This window comes from Nansenia antarctica (genome assembly GCF_963989245.1).
Source record: "Nansenia antarctica genome assembly, chromosome: 4".
Lineage (NCBI taxonomy): Eukaryota > Metazoa > Chordata > Actinopteri > Argentiniformes > Microstomatidae > Nansenia > Nansenia antarctica.
The window spans coordinates 48,251,851-48,266,850 of record NC_137689.1 but is presented as its reverse complement, the minus strand read 5'-3'; the positions used below and the strand labels follow the sequence as shown (position 1 = coordinate 48,266,850).

Genomic DNA, 15,000 nt, shown 5'->3' with positions numbered 1-15,000 from the left:
GTGTCTGTGTCTGTGTCTGTGTCTGTGTCTGTGTCTGTGTCTGTATGTGTGTGTGTGTGTGTGTGTGTCAAACGCATGTTTGAATGTGTTTTCAGAGACTATTTGTGCCCTCCTTGCGTTTGTCATGTCTTGGTACCCTATCACACATGTCTCTCTTGTATCTCATACATGCTCAGTGTTTTGGGGAATTTGTCTGTTCCCCTAACCCCGTGAAGAAGTGAAGCTCTCTCTCTCTCTCTCTCTCTTCTCCCTCAGTCTGTATCCACTCTCTCTATCTTATCTCTATCTTATCTCTATCTCTCTCTCCTCCCTCAGTCTGTATTCTCTCTCTCTCTCTCTCTCTCTCTCTCTCATGCCAACATTATACCCTAGCGACGGATGATTTAGTGCCTAACGACCGAGGGTCCTCTCTGTCTCCCCTGTCGCAGAAATTTCAGGACATCGAGGAGAGCCACATCGTCCACATGAAGGAGATCATCCGGTGCTACTCGCAGTCTGCCGACGAGACGCACGTCCAAATAGGAGAGGTGAGTCAAAAACACGCGCACACACACACACACACACACACACACACACACACACACACACACGCATACATTCCTGAGGGGGGGGGGGGTGGGGCGCTGGTCTCGTTGCCCTGACGGCGTGCTCGTCGGGGTGTCAGATCAATTAGTGTCGTCTTTGATCTCTCTAATGGTTTAACTGAGAACCAGGAAACGTTCCATTCAGCCGTTTACAGCGACCAATTAAAACATGATCAAATCTCCCCTCCCCGATCTGAAAGACCTTCAGCGTGCAGCGGAGTCATGCCAACTAACAGCCTCCGTCTGTGAGCGGTAGAGACGACACGAAAACAACAGCCGATCGTCGACCGAAATCAAAACCTTTTTAACCGTACCTTTCTATAGGAAAAACTCCCAGATCGGGTACGAAGGACGATATCCTTTCGTTAAACGAACGTGTTCTCTCCTACCGAGGAGATTCTCAGGGAGCCATGTTCACTCGTTCACTTCCCCCAGCGAAGTGCACTGTGTCTGACGTCATGCCGGGTGTCGCCACAAGGGGCGCCGCAGCTCCAGTGGTTTTTTTTGGGTTCTGTGTGTCTCTGAGCAGGAGGCTGGGCTGGCTGGAAGGGGAGGACGGGGGGGGGAGGACGGGTCAACCTGATGATTTTGCTCGGACGTGGCCTTATTGTTATCCGACGTGTCATCAAACTGCTCAACGCCACCACAGGATCATGTGACGGCCAGGCCCTGACCTTGGTTAAACCAGAGGCTGACACCTCCATTGCCAACGTTTCCCTGGGAGCTGTGGAGAACACAGAAGGTGTGAAAGGACGCGCCACAGGTCCACAGGCACCTCTGTTTTTATATAATACCCCAAGCATCGATGTCGCTCCAACCATTATGCTCAACATTATGTCACGATGCGCACATCTTACTGTCCGCCCGGGATTAAATACCTTTTTTAGAGTGGAATATCAAAGAATATACACTTCCCTCTAAAATCAAACGGGTATCTATCTCCTCTGAGCTCCTAGGCACCGAAGTTTGTGGAGATCAGTTGCATACATAGACACAGAGCCTATCCACAGTTATAGATGTTGTCATATCATTTTCCCCCCCCACGCCCACGCCCTGCCAAAATCCAATGCCCCCCTGCTGAGCTGTGTTCTGGCGCCCACCCAGAGCAGGAGAAAGCACTGCCCCCTGTATGTCGCGGGGTGTCATTACAACTCTGCCTCGAGGTGGGTGAGTGCTCTTCCACAGCTGGAAAATGACGTGCAGCTCAAGTCATCGTGATTCCGTGATGAATAAAATACCCTTTCAAACCAGGCTGTGTGTGTGTGAGCACCGTTTACCAAGTCCTAGGGAGGGAGGGAGGGAGGGAGGGAGGGGAGAGGTGAGATCCCAGCGAGAGAGACTGCGGCCGCTGTAATCGTGCAAGATACTGCTTCATCTGTGAGACCACAGACACGCACACACACACCACCCAGACAGGCGCATACACACACACACACACACGCACACACACACAAAGAGATGCGAGCGTGCCCACACTTAGATTACCAGCTCTTTTAGACAAAACAAATACACACTCTTAAATCACACTAACCACACCAGGCACTTAACTCGACTGTCCACTCACACGCAAACTCACACACGCAACACAAACACGCAGACACACACACACACACACACCCCCACACACGCTCACACAACACATTAACCAAGCACACCGTCCACGTACACACACACTCACACCCCCACACACGCTCACACAACATATTAAACGAGCGCACCGTCCGCGTACACACACACACACACACACTCTCACGCGCAGCCACAGCGTGCACGCCGGGCGTGTCTAAGTAGACTTCCATGTTAACCCGGGGCCAGCCTGCTGCTGTGATCGACGGTGGCGTGACAAGTCTCCATGTCTCAGCCATTATCATCTCTCTGGGCATGAATGGAGCCACTACAGACCCACGGCAGGAGGGAGGGAGGGAGGGGGGGGAGAGGGGGTGGGGGAGAAAGAGAGGGAGGAGAGAAGGTAGAGGGGGAGAGAGAGAGGGGAGAGAGAGAGGGGGGAAAGGAGGTAGAGGGGGGGAGGGAGGGGGAGAGAGGAGGTGGAGGGGGAGAGGGTGGGAAGGGGAGGAGAGAGGAGGTAGAGGGGGGGGAGGGAGAGGGGGTGGGGGAGAAAGAGAGGGAGGAGAGAAGGTAGAGGGGGAGAGAGAGAGGGGAGCGAGAGAGGGGGGAGAGGAGGTAGAGGGGGGGAGGGAGGGGGAGAGAGGAGGGGGGGAGGGAGGGAGGGGGAGGGAGGTAGAGGGGGGGAGGGAGGGGGAGAGAGGAGGGGGGGAGGGAGGGAGGGAGGGGGAGGGAGGTAGAGGGGGGGAGGGAGGGGCAGAGAGGAGGGGGGAGAGGAGGTAGAGGGGGGGAGGGAGGGGCAGAGAGGAGGGGGGAGGGAGGTAGAGGGGGAGAGAGGGAGGGGGAGAGAGGAGGGGGTGAGGGAGGGAGGGGGAGAGAGGAGGTAGAGAGGGGGGAGGGAGGGAGGGGGGAGAGGAGGGGGTGAGTGAAAGGAGAGATGAAGGGCGAGGATGTAACAACAGATGATTGGGGAGAAGGGGAGTGGAAGGGTAAAGTGTGCAGCCGGTAGAGCCGGGGTCTAATGATCACAAAGTCGGCAGCTCGCAGCGGTTCCAATCCCCGGCTGGCCACGTGTCGAGGTGCCCCTGAGCAAGGCACTGAACCCCTAATTGCTCCAGGGTCGCCTTCAATGGCTCTGACCCCCTTTGCCTAGAACATAAATCCATTTGGTGGTACCCTGTGTAATGATAAACTTTGATTCCCTTTCTCCTCTTTCTCCTGAAGGTAAAAGCAAAGGTGTAGAGATAGACAGGTACTTTACTGATCCCCAACGGGAAATTAAGGCATCGCAGCAGCACACATCACAAACAACAACAACCAAATAAAGTGACAATAGCATAAAACTAGACAGGTACAATTTCTGTGGAAATTGTGAAGTGTGCTTGCCCCTCACAGCCAGTAGGGGGCAGGTCAGTGGCCTCTGGGCCACCCCCCATTAGGTGTGTGTGTGTGTGTGTGTGTGTGTGTGTGTGTGTGTGTGTGTGTGTGTGCGTGCGTGCGTGCACGTGTGTGCAACATTGTTCCAATGTTGCTCTAGATCTGTGGGACACCTAATAGTCTTGGATTAAACAGCCGTTTTGACAGTTGGGGGTTGTCATAGTAACTGTCTTCACTCTGTTTCGAACATTCCATCAATTCATTGTCAATGGGAATTTTTCTCCACAAAAAGGAGGAATTTTGGAAAAAAAACGTTATCCGGAACCTTCCACAAAGCAATAGCAACGTGGGAAAACGAGCCAGACATTATGACACCTCTCACCTAGTGCCAAGTAGTAGACGGTGCAAATTTGGCTATAAGAATAAATAAATATATATGAGCAATAACATATAGTGCTGCTTGCTACAGCAAGCACACTAATCAAACTGAAATAAACATCTGAAACATTATGGAACATTATACAGTAAGAACAGTCCTGTATGATATAACATCTCCCCCCCCCCCAGCCTGACTCTGATGGAGCCAGCCGGAGGAGGGATTGACCTATCGCTAAGCCACGCCCCAAAATAGACATTGTCCAATCATATCACAGCAAGTCACTACAGGCAGAAAACTCGGACAAACAACTCACTAATATCTGATGGTGAAAAGCTTCTAAAATATTCTTTAAAAAACATGTCTATTACTTGCTGTGGTAAATCATTGAATGTCATTCAGTCACGGTCAGTCAGTCAGTCACTGTCAGTGAAGCGTTGTTTGTTTGTCCGAGTTTTCAAAGGGGGCGTGGCTTAGCGATAGGTCCATTGTACAGTCTTATTGCGACAGGCAGAAAAGATGTCCCATAGCGCTCCTTAGTGCAACGTGGTTATAGTAGTCTGTTGCTAAAGGAGCTTTTCTGCTCTGCCACAGTGTCCTGTAGGGGGTGGGAGGGATTGTCCATGATGGCCAGGAGTTTGGTCCTCATCCTCCTCTAGGCCACCTCCTCTACCGTGTCCAGAGTGACACAGAGGACAGAACCAGCTTTCCTAATAAGCTTGTTCAGACGATTGGTGTCACCCTCCTTGATGCTGCTCTGCTGATGCTGGTATGGACCTACGCCCTCTTTGAAAACTCAGACAAACAAACAACGCTTCACTGACAGTGACTGACTGACCGACCGTGACTGAATGACATTCAATGACTTACAATGGCGGGAGTTGGCACGTTTCTGATTTCTGATTTACCACAAGTAATAGACATGTTTTTTTAAAGATGGCAAGAATATTTCATCTCGAAGCTTTTCACCATCAGATATTAGCGAGTTGTTTGTCTGAGTTTTCTGCCTGTAGTGACTTTTGCTGCAATATGATTGGACAATTTCTATTTTGTGGCGTGGCTTAGCGATAGGTCCATTGGGGGAAGGAAGAGGTTAGATATGTCCACTAGGTCATTTGAATTGAATGTGAATATATATATATAAAAAATGTTTTTGTTTAAGTAATAATAATACTATAACTATAAGTGAATAGTTTTTGTGTAGTCACTTAATCCTAAAGTCATATTAAGGAAATGTGGTGATTCCCTGTCTACTGTGTGTATGTTTGCTTGTTATGTTATTAGGTTTTACAATAATATGCCTTAATATCGGTGCAGCGTGTAGAGGGCAGTTGTGTGTGTGTGTGTGTGTGCGCGTGTGTGTGTGTGTGTGTGTTTAGTGTGCGTGCTGTGTTTGTGTTTGGAAGAGTGCATTTGTGTGTGAGAGAGGGGTGCCCTTGAAGGTGGATGTGTGTTTTTTTTTGTGCATGAGTGAAAAAATCACTGATGGTTTAGAGAGAGAGAGAGTGTGTGTGTGTGTGTGTGTGTGTGTGTGTGTGTGTGTGTTTGTGTGTGTGTGTGTGTGTGTGTGTGTGTGTGTGTGCGAGACACGCAGGTGATGACATCACCGCGTGCTACCTCACGGCAGCAGCACCTGACAGATCGCGTGTGCTGGAGTGAGCATTCTACCTCGCCACGGCAACCCCCCCCCCCCCCCCCCCCACTAGGGAGCAGGGGGGCTAATGCACTCCGCCTCACTAGAGAGGCCCAGGGGGGCAGGGGGGGGGGGGCACACACGTGTGTGTGTGTGTGTGTGTGTGTGTGTGTGTGTGTGTGTGTGTGTGTGTGTGATAGCGGAGGTACTCTGTTGTGCTTACAGTATCACGCACATCTGAATCGTTCAGGGAGATGGCACAAAGTCAGTCTGCCATCCCCCCCTCCCCAAACACACTTCCTCACACACACAAACACACACACAGGCACGTCCAAAACAAACAAACCAACACCGTCCTTCCCGTGATACCACCCGAAGGGGCCGTACAGAGAGAGACCACCGCTGTCAATGACGACAACAACAACCAAAACACAACAAAACAAAAACCCCAAAATGTATTATGTAAGCCGGTCTCCACAGGGACACGGGAGCGTTAGAGAATGTTCTTTCATTCTTAAAGGGGAGAGAGAGAGAGAGAGAGAGAGAGAGAGAGAGAGAGAGAGAGAGAGAGAGAGATGTGCAGGGCGCTGAATGACGCAGACCCTCTCTAGACGTAGGAGAAGTCACACAGCACCATATGGCGTCTGTCATCCGTCCTGCGTGTCACAACACAAAGAGCCAGGGAAGCTTTCCCCAAGGACATGACCTGCCACTCACTTAAGCCTCCAGAGAGACCTGCACATGCGTGCTTCTCTTTAACCCTAACCCTGTCACACGCACACACACGCACGCACACACGCACACACGCACGCACGCTAAACTAACTGGCCCAATTTCTGAAGTCCAGCACCTCCCCAGTGTGATAACGTACTATCATTGAATAAACCCTCAATGGACTCCATTACAGCAGCTCTACATATCCAGCTCAGAGCAGCGTTCTGTTGTATTCACTCTAACCGAGGGCCTCAGGGATATGGGTCCGACAGAGAAAAGGAATCTGTAGTCAACCATCACTTATGCTACTATGGAGCTAGACCACCGCAGATGGTATTGTATATAAACGGAGTACGACTCACAAATGTGTTACCATGAGCTGAAAACAAAAAGAAGACCAGGTATAATTTTAAAAAACGAAAGCTGTGCCAAAACATCTTATCGACGTGCTAAATAAAAGCATTGCTTATTATTATTATAACTGTCGAATCGGATCAATCGGCTAGGATCTGTGGATTTGTTTGAATTTGTTTCCAGAATTTTGGGCACTAACGTTCCAGGTGTTTTATAGAGAGATGATTCATGAGCTGTACAGAACCCGTACTCTGTTTATTTACAATCATATTGGCAGTCGTCTATCTCCGGAAGCTTCCATATGTCTCACTGTAACATGTGACAGGGTCTGGTGAAAAAGTCCTCAAGTAGGGCAAGGTCATTTTTCAGCTTTCCCCCCCCCCCCCAGATTATGAAAGTGCAAGTTCAAAGGATGTGTCATCCATTGAAATCTGAAAATAGCCGAAGAAGATAAGCTTATTTGAATGTTGTGTACCCCCTCAAACCAAATACCGGAAGAATACCGGCTGAATCAAAACACACGCAAAACAGCTGCTAGTAGCTAGTAGGCAACTTGAAAATTGCAGACCGTGTCACATAGAGAAAAGATCCTGTCGCGGTGGCCGTCTGACCTGGGCGGTGCTCTGTTGTCCTGTTGCAGGTCCACACTGAGTTCGGGAGGAACATGGACAACACGTCGGGGGAGAGCTTGATACAGAAGCTGGCGGAGAGCAAAGGCACGGGCAAGGAGAGACCAGGTGAGACTCACACTCGCACCACACAATGCCACGTGCCCTTGTCCTGACGAATTATATCGAAAGGACGGTGATAGACTTGTGGATTCCTATGGTATTGTCGTGAAATGCGATGTCGTGATGCACTCACCAAAGTGGCCTGAGGTAGGAGCTTTCAACCTGGGCACAGGTCTGGGATCAGACCTAGGATCCCAGATTGTCCTAACCTTGGATCTGTCCTAACCTAGGATCTGTCCTAGGGTCTGTCCTAACCTAGGATCTGTCCTGGGGTCTGTCCTAACCTAGGATCTGTCCTAACCTAGGATCTGTCCTAGGATCTGTCCTAACCTAGGATCTGTCCTAGGATCTGTCCTAACCTAGGATCTGTCCTAACCTAGGATCTGTCCTAGGGTCTGTCCTAACCTAGGGTCTGTCCTAACCTAGGATCTGTCCTAACCTAGGATCTGTCCTAGGATCTGTCCTAACCTAGGGTCTCTCCTAACCTAGGATCTGTCCTAGGATCTGTCCTAACCTAGGATCTGTCCTAACTTAGGGTCTCTCCTAACCTAGGATCTGTCCTAGGGTCTGTCCTAACCTAGGATCTGTCCTAACCTAGGGTCTCTCCTAACCTAGGATCTGTCCTAGGATCTGTCCTAACCTAGGATCTGTCCTCGGTCTGTCCTAACCTAGGATCTGTCCTAACCTAGGGCCTCTCCTAACCTAGGATCTGTCGTAGGGTCTGTCCTAACCTAGGATCTGTCCTAACCTAGGGTCTCTCCTAACCTAGGATCTGTCCTAGGATCTGTCCTAACCTAGGATCTGTCCTAGGGTCTGTCCTAACTTAGGATCTGTCCTAACCTAGGATCTGTCCTAGGGTCTGTTCTAACAGTAAAGGATTGAGATGACAGCGCGGTACTTTAAGGGGCAAATTTCTTCCTATATCTTTCCTCAAGTGACTCCATTCAGAATGGGGGGGGGGGGGGGGGGTGCGGGAGGGTGGGTGTCCAGAGAGAGTTAATTGGAAGTGGGGGAAGCCCATCAGAGTCACTGGATGTAATCTCCTGTAAAGGTGGGCCGGCCCCGGCATTCCAGCCAGCATGTGACACCCGGGGGCGGCTCTGCTCCGCCTGCAGACTAAGCAGCCAGAACGCCTCTCCTCAGGGGGTCACGGCTCAACAATGACGGTTGTGTAAACTTCGCCATGCCACAGTAATCAAGGGGAAACGGTTTTAAAGGTCTCTAAACTCTTACCCCACCCACCCCCACCCTCTCTCTCTATCTCTCTCTCTCTCTCTCTCTCTCTCTCTCTCTCTCTCTCTCTCTCTCACAAGTAATAGGAATCTTAGGATAGGCTCATCCTTAAAAGGCATGGGGTTTTGACCCCCCCCCCCCCCCCCTCAGTCATTAATTGTCTTCCGTCGTCTTCAATCTTCAATTGTCGTTCTGTCGTTACGAATACAACCTTTTAGTCTTGAACAGATAGGTCTGACTAGATACTTCCTGGTGGAAGTGCCACAGCCTATCAGAAGACCGGGCTACCGTGTCGTGTTTAAGCACCGCCGGTGTTTAGCTGCGGCCCTTTTCCAGCGGCCCGGTGCCGCATCACCTGACCCCAGAGGGTGCGCCTCAGTTATTCTTAGCAGACACCAAAGGCCCCGCCGCGGCCCTGTTTGTGTGTACACACACGGTGACCCCCGTGTCTAGACGCGGCGTCCGAAGAGCGGCAGCCTTCATTTGTTTTGACAGCAGAATTAATTGAGGCTTAAAAAACTGTTTCGGGAAGAAAAAAAAGAAAGAAAAAAAAAAGTCTCCCTTCTCCTGTATCAAGCTGTTCATTAGAGATCGCACCGCGGCCCCGGTCCTGTCAGAAGAATAACCCGTCTGTCCCCTGATGGAAATAGCTTGAACGGATGGCCGGTTCCACTGCCTCGGAGAGAGCGAGAGAGAGAGAGAGGTTGAATAAACTTTCTACTGCGGAAACAATCCCAGAGTGACACGCTGCAAGGCTGAGGGGTGGGGTGGGGGGGGGGTTGGTGGTGGGGTTGGGAGTGTTCACCGATATCCAGCTGAGCTGTCAACTGGCGGAGGGCCAGACACGCAACCCCCCCCCCCCCCCCCAACCCCCCTGCCCTCTCCCCTCTCCCGTCCCCAGCGCCATGTGAAGCATATGCAATTTAAAAAAGCGTCCTCCGCTCATGCGTGACGGCATGCTTCTCCCCTCGACAGAGGAACGACGAGAGGAAGAGAAACATCTTCTTCTTTTTCCTGATAAACAAAGTCGTCTGTCTGTCTGTTTTAGGAAATGTTTTAAAAACAGCTCCTACCTCATGCCTGTCCAGATTTAGGTAAGATTAGCGTGTCTGGTGTTTTTGGGGGGGGGTGGGGGGGGTGGGGGGGGTTTGTAGTTGGCGTGCGTACATATCGTCAGGCTGTCAGCAGGAGATTCCTGTTCTGTGTGTTTTATTTCAGGCAAACGCTTTTTGACAGACATGCTTTTGACAGACAGTGGTCAGTCTCCAGAGCTTGTGATGAGCGTTCCCCTGGTGTTTACTGTTGGAGTGAACAGAAACAGAGCAGAGGTCAGGGTTCAAACCAAGATAACGGTGAATTTGGTGTTCCTCGTTAAAGTACATTTTCTGGGTTTAATATGTCCCTAGGGCTATAGGGAGCCTCAATAGATTGCTCTCTCTCTCTCCCCCTCCCTCTCCCTCCCTCCCTCTCTCCCTCCCGCTCTCTCTCTCTCCCTCTCTCCCTCCCTCTCTCTCTCTCTCTCTCCCTCCCTCCCTCTCTCTCCCTTCCTCTCTCCCCCTCCCTCTCCCTCCCTCTCTCCCCCTCCCTCTCCCTCCCTCCCTCCCTCCCTCTCCCTCTCTCTCGTGCGTGTGGGAACTAGTTCTTGGATGAGCATGGCGTTTATGTTTTGATTGGAAGGAAATGCACACACAAACAGGCAGTCGTGTCAGTGTGTGCTCGCGGGCCGTGACAGAGGCCGTGATATTGTAGGGTAGATCGGTCGCCGGGTGTACTTTATCCACCTCGCTTGGCGTGATGCTGCTTACCTTTCGTGACTCAACGCTTCCCTGCGCTTCTCCCAGTGCTGCTGCGGCTGCGGCTGCTGCTGCGCACGCCGGAAACAATACGTCATTTCTGGCCGCGACCAATGTTCTCTGGGGGGGGGGGGGAAGCTGCGTTGCTCCCGTCGCTGCCTTATACGGCGGCAAATTATGTGTAAAATATCATTAGCTTTGTTTTTTCAGGTCAAGGCATTTTAGTGCCACGGACATCACCCCCCGAGGCCTTTCCCTCTCTCCAGGGTGCGAAATAAGGGGGAGCTCGGGGAGCTATAGCTCCCCTAGTGGTGACATGAGCTCCCCTGGAAACATGGTTTGTGAAATTTTGGGGGAGCTCTAAAATATTCCAAATTGCGATGGATTTATTCCAAGTTGTGACGGATTTTACCTGGTGTAATATGATTTGTAGAGGCATACAATCTATTTTGATGTTGGTATTAGGTATATAAATGATATATAATAGCCTATAGCCTACATATAGGCCTTTATTGGCTACAACTATGCGACAGTAACAGAGCGGGGTGCACTGACGCTGAACCCCTCATAGTGAGAAGTAGGTGGACAACGCGTGGTGCTGAAATAGCCGACATGCGGTGTGTGGTTTGAAAAAAGTAACGCCAGCTCAGTAAATAATTCAAACTTAAAGTTTACTTATAGGCCATGTGAATGTGACTGCACCACACATGTGAACAGTAACAAAGCAAATGCAGTTTAATTTTATGAAAAACATTGACAACTAAATCGACGCAAAAAAAAAAAAGCTGAATCCGCTTAGCCTATATGCTCCTGAAAAACATTTAATGACAGAGCAAACACGCTACATTACTAGGGATAATAATTACAATGAGCCATTCATTAAAAATAGAAAAAATAATATTAGGCTATTAAATCTCACTTAATGAGAAAACTGGCATCTCCCATCGGTCACTATTTGTTGGCTATCTGGTGATATGGACGTCTTTGAGTGTCTAGAAAAGCGCTATAAGTCTAATGTATTATTATTATTTATTATTATTATGGACGTCACTTTAATCCGGCAGTTCTCAAGGTTTTTATGCACCAATCGATTCCTTTAGTCCGTCTTTATCACATTCATTGACGAAAAGGACGACTCGCATGTATAGGTGGAAGGGAACATTCATTGTGAGCACGGAAGATGTGAGTCTCTCACAACGGCTTTGCATTGATGAAACCAGGTAGGATGAACGCATAGTTCACTGTCCATTCCTCTTTAAATGCCCTGTTTTCACCGTCAACTTTCCTCTTTAGACCTTTGGAGAGTGACATTATGTTTCTCTTGCTAGCTAGCAGGTTAAATGTTTAGCTAACTTCACCCGGCACGCAAACAACCAATCCAATAATAGTGTGACCTTGTAAGTCTGGGAGGAGGGGGGAATCATTATCAGAATAAAACTATGTTAAATAATTATTAGAATAAGTTAGGCTGCGCTACATCGTCAGTCCACACATTTATTATTCAAAACTATGGAAAAGGGTGAAACTACGTTGTTGAGAATCACAACACAAACTCGCTAGTCAAGCCAAAATACAGCAGCGAAATGGATTGGACTGCTACCTAGTTAACTAGAACACTACTTTACATTGTTAGCAGGCTCACAAAACAAGCCGTGTTAGTTGACTAGCGATGTGTCATTGATTTTCGACAACGCGGAAATGTATTAATATTTTTCGAAATATTAAAAAATAAATAAAAGTCAAAGCATTAGAACGTAGAACGGAAAATCGCACACGCGCTTTGCGCACGGAAAGCCACCGGCCCCGATTTGGCCAGATTTTTTTTTTCCGTCAGGAGATATTTTTTTTTGTTGCTTTAATCCCTGGGCTCCCCCGCACACCGTGATTTAATTCGCACACTGCCTCTCTCCCTCTCAGCGCTCTGGTAGCTAACGCAAGGCTGCGTGTCGTCCTGCTCGTGCATTAGCTTTTAGCGAGCTAAATACAAAAGGAAATGCTCAAAGGGGCACTTGGAACCTGTCTGTTTTCTGACAAGAAGGCTGGGCCAATTTCAGGGTAGTCACGGAACCATGAGATTGCTCTATCGAGTGGATTACGATGTAATAATTCAATGTTTATATGAAATTAATTCATAACAGTGAATGAATCGGATCTGGTATAGATGGACTGTTTGATGATTGGGTTTTCCACTCACTTCAACGTCTGCTAGGACACATCTATTTTCCTGACTCATCACATTCTCTCTGGTTATGATGCGTCATCATACTGTAGCTTTTACAGATCTGTTTGATCTGTATTCTGTTAACACACCCCATCCCACTTTTTAGTTCATTGACATTCACATGAATTGTGTGTGTGTTGCCCCTGCTTTTAAAGTGTGTGTGTGTGTGTGTGTGTGTGTGTGTGTGTGTGTGTGTGGGCGCGGGCGCGCGTGTTACGAAACGTGTGCTACCTTACGAAATGTTGTGATGTTTCTTTCCTTGTTAATGTTTCTGGAGATGTGCTGGGAGCGTAGCATCCCAAGTGCAAGAGCTCGGAGGGAAATATGTATAATTAATGAACAGTAAATTAAGCGTGAACTTTGTTGTTTTTCGCTGGGTTTTTTCTTATTCATTTATGTATGAGTGATTTATTTTTTTTGCAGAGAAAAGTCTGACCCTGGCGTTGTGCCAGAGAATCTCTTGGCTTGTGCGTCTGACAGGAGTTGTTTTTGTTTGTTGTCTTTTTTTTCTTTTCGAATGGAATCTATTCATTTAATTATGATTACGTGTCATCGTCAGTCCAGTAAACTTGAGGTGACACCCGTGCGTGCGTGCTACGTGCATGCGTGCCTGCGTGCGTGGCTTAATGGGCCATTGTGTGTGTGCCAGAGAAGAGGGCATGTGTTGAGGCAGCGCGCTGGTTCTATTGATGGTTCCAGGTCTCTACAGTTGAGTGTAGTATGTGTGGGGCTCTTGTTGAAGAAGCTCAGTGACTGTTGGTCATGTGTGAGTAGCCTGTAGACTCTGTTCTTCCTAGTTTTTTTGGGATACTTTCTGCTTGTTTTATGACAGTGATTTAGACTCTGTTTGTTGGTCTGTTGGTTTTCCAGATCGGTTTGTGTCCACAAGAGAAGTGTGTGTGTGTGTGTGTGTGTGTGTGTGTGTGTCTGTGTGTGTGTGTGTGTGTGTGTGTGTGTGTGTGTCTGTGTGTGTTTCCCCTGGTTGAGTGTCACGTCTTGCTGTGGGCCACCAGACACCCTGTTGACTCTGCCATTGACCCTGTGTGCCCTCTGGGGTCTACCTCAGCCACCGTGTGCTTGTGCTTCTGACTCAATGCTACTGTGTGTGTGTGGCTGACAAAATACAGTGTCTGTGTTTGTGTGTGTGTGTGTGTATTTGGTGTGTGATTGCAAGCACGACATTCCCTGCAGAGGGTCAGTCACCCTCTTTAATGCCACATAAAGCTAAAGGAGTGTGTTTTCTGTCTCATCAGGATCCATTGAATTTGAGGAGTGTAACACAGCCATAGCCACTGAAGGTAAGTCTTAACACACTCGCACCCAACTGACCAGATACCAAAGTGACAGTCATTTTTGGATTCATTTTGTTGCTGTTTCTAATTCAATGCTTGATTGTGTAACTAGGAGCCAAACCCAGAAAGAGAAAAACATTTGCGATCCCGGGACGTAGGAAAGACAAGGACACAGACTCCACGTGAGTGAAGACTTCGACTGGGCTGTTTTTACATTTTATTGGACTGGGTCAGGACACACGTAGGGTCTGGTGAAAAAGTCCCCACGTAGGGCAAGGCCATTTTCCAAGGCCATTCTGAAAATAGTTGAAGAAGATATTCTTATCTGAATGTCGGTACACCTCAAACCAAATACCCAAGAAAATCGCTCTGAATCAAAACAGATGCGTTTGCTACTATTGTGTTGGTATTTAGCTAGCAGCTAAGAAAGAACATCGCTGTGGACATCTAACTGCATGTTTAGCACATCACAACATGCTCATAGAACGTCAACATGCTAAAAACACATAATCAGATGATCACACAGTCCTTGCTTTTGAGCACGTCCTAAAACTTAAGTTTGTTTACAAGCGATGTATCACTAACCCAGTAGCCTGAAGCAGGACGGCAGACGATACAGTGAATCCAAATCAAAAACGAATGTGTATGAATGTATGCTCTTGTGGACTTTTCAGGGAATCGACAGAAGTTGAAGCTGCTGTGAGTAGCCTCCATGTTCCTCCAGTTATGCACCTTCAGATTGAGACATATTTGAATATTTTACTTGAATATTAAGTTGAATAATGGGATACTTGAGTATTGTAAATAATTATAATAATTAAGTTAGTTCTACAGCATTATTACTATATACAGTATACTATATTACTGTAATTGTTGTTATTATCAGCATAAGTATTCAAAGTTATTGGGTACGTTGGAGAACTTCATATATAGTTATATAGAATTATTTTCATTGTAATCTATCGCTATCCTTCTCTCTCTGTCCTTCTCTCTACGACTATCCTTCTCTCTCTCTATCTCTATCCTTCTGTCTCGCTATCCTTCTCTCTCTCTACCACTATCCTTCTCTCTCTCTATCCCTCTCTCTATGACTATCCTCTCTCTCTATCCCTCTCTCTCTCTCTCTATC

General features: G+C 48.3%; 1 protein-coding gene across 1 annotated transcript in view; it reads left to right on the top strand.

Annotated features, from left to right (window-relative positions):
- The window catches only part of fcho2 (FCH and mu domain containing endocytic adaptor 2), a 66,117-nt gene that overhangs the window by 31,414 nt on the left and 19,703 nt on the right, over nucleotides 1-15,000 (top strand). The window contains exons 7-11 of the mRNA XM_080528971.1: nucleotides 429-527; nucleotides 7,242-7,338; nucleotides 13,833-13,877; nucleotides 13,984-14,053; nucleotides 14,546-14,570. Coding sequence (XP_080385097.1) covers nucleotides 429-527; nucleotides 7,242-7,338; nucleotides 13,833-13,877; nucleotides 13,984-14,053; nucleotides 14,546-14,570 — 336 coding nt within the window. The remainder of the gene's footprint in view (nucleotides 1-428; nucleotides 528-7,241; nucleotides 7,339-13,832; nucleotides 13,878-13,983; nucleotides 14,054-14,545; nucleotides 14,571-15,000) is intronic.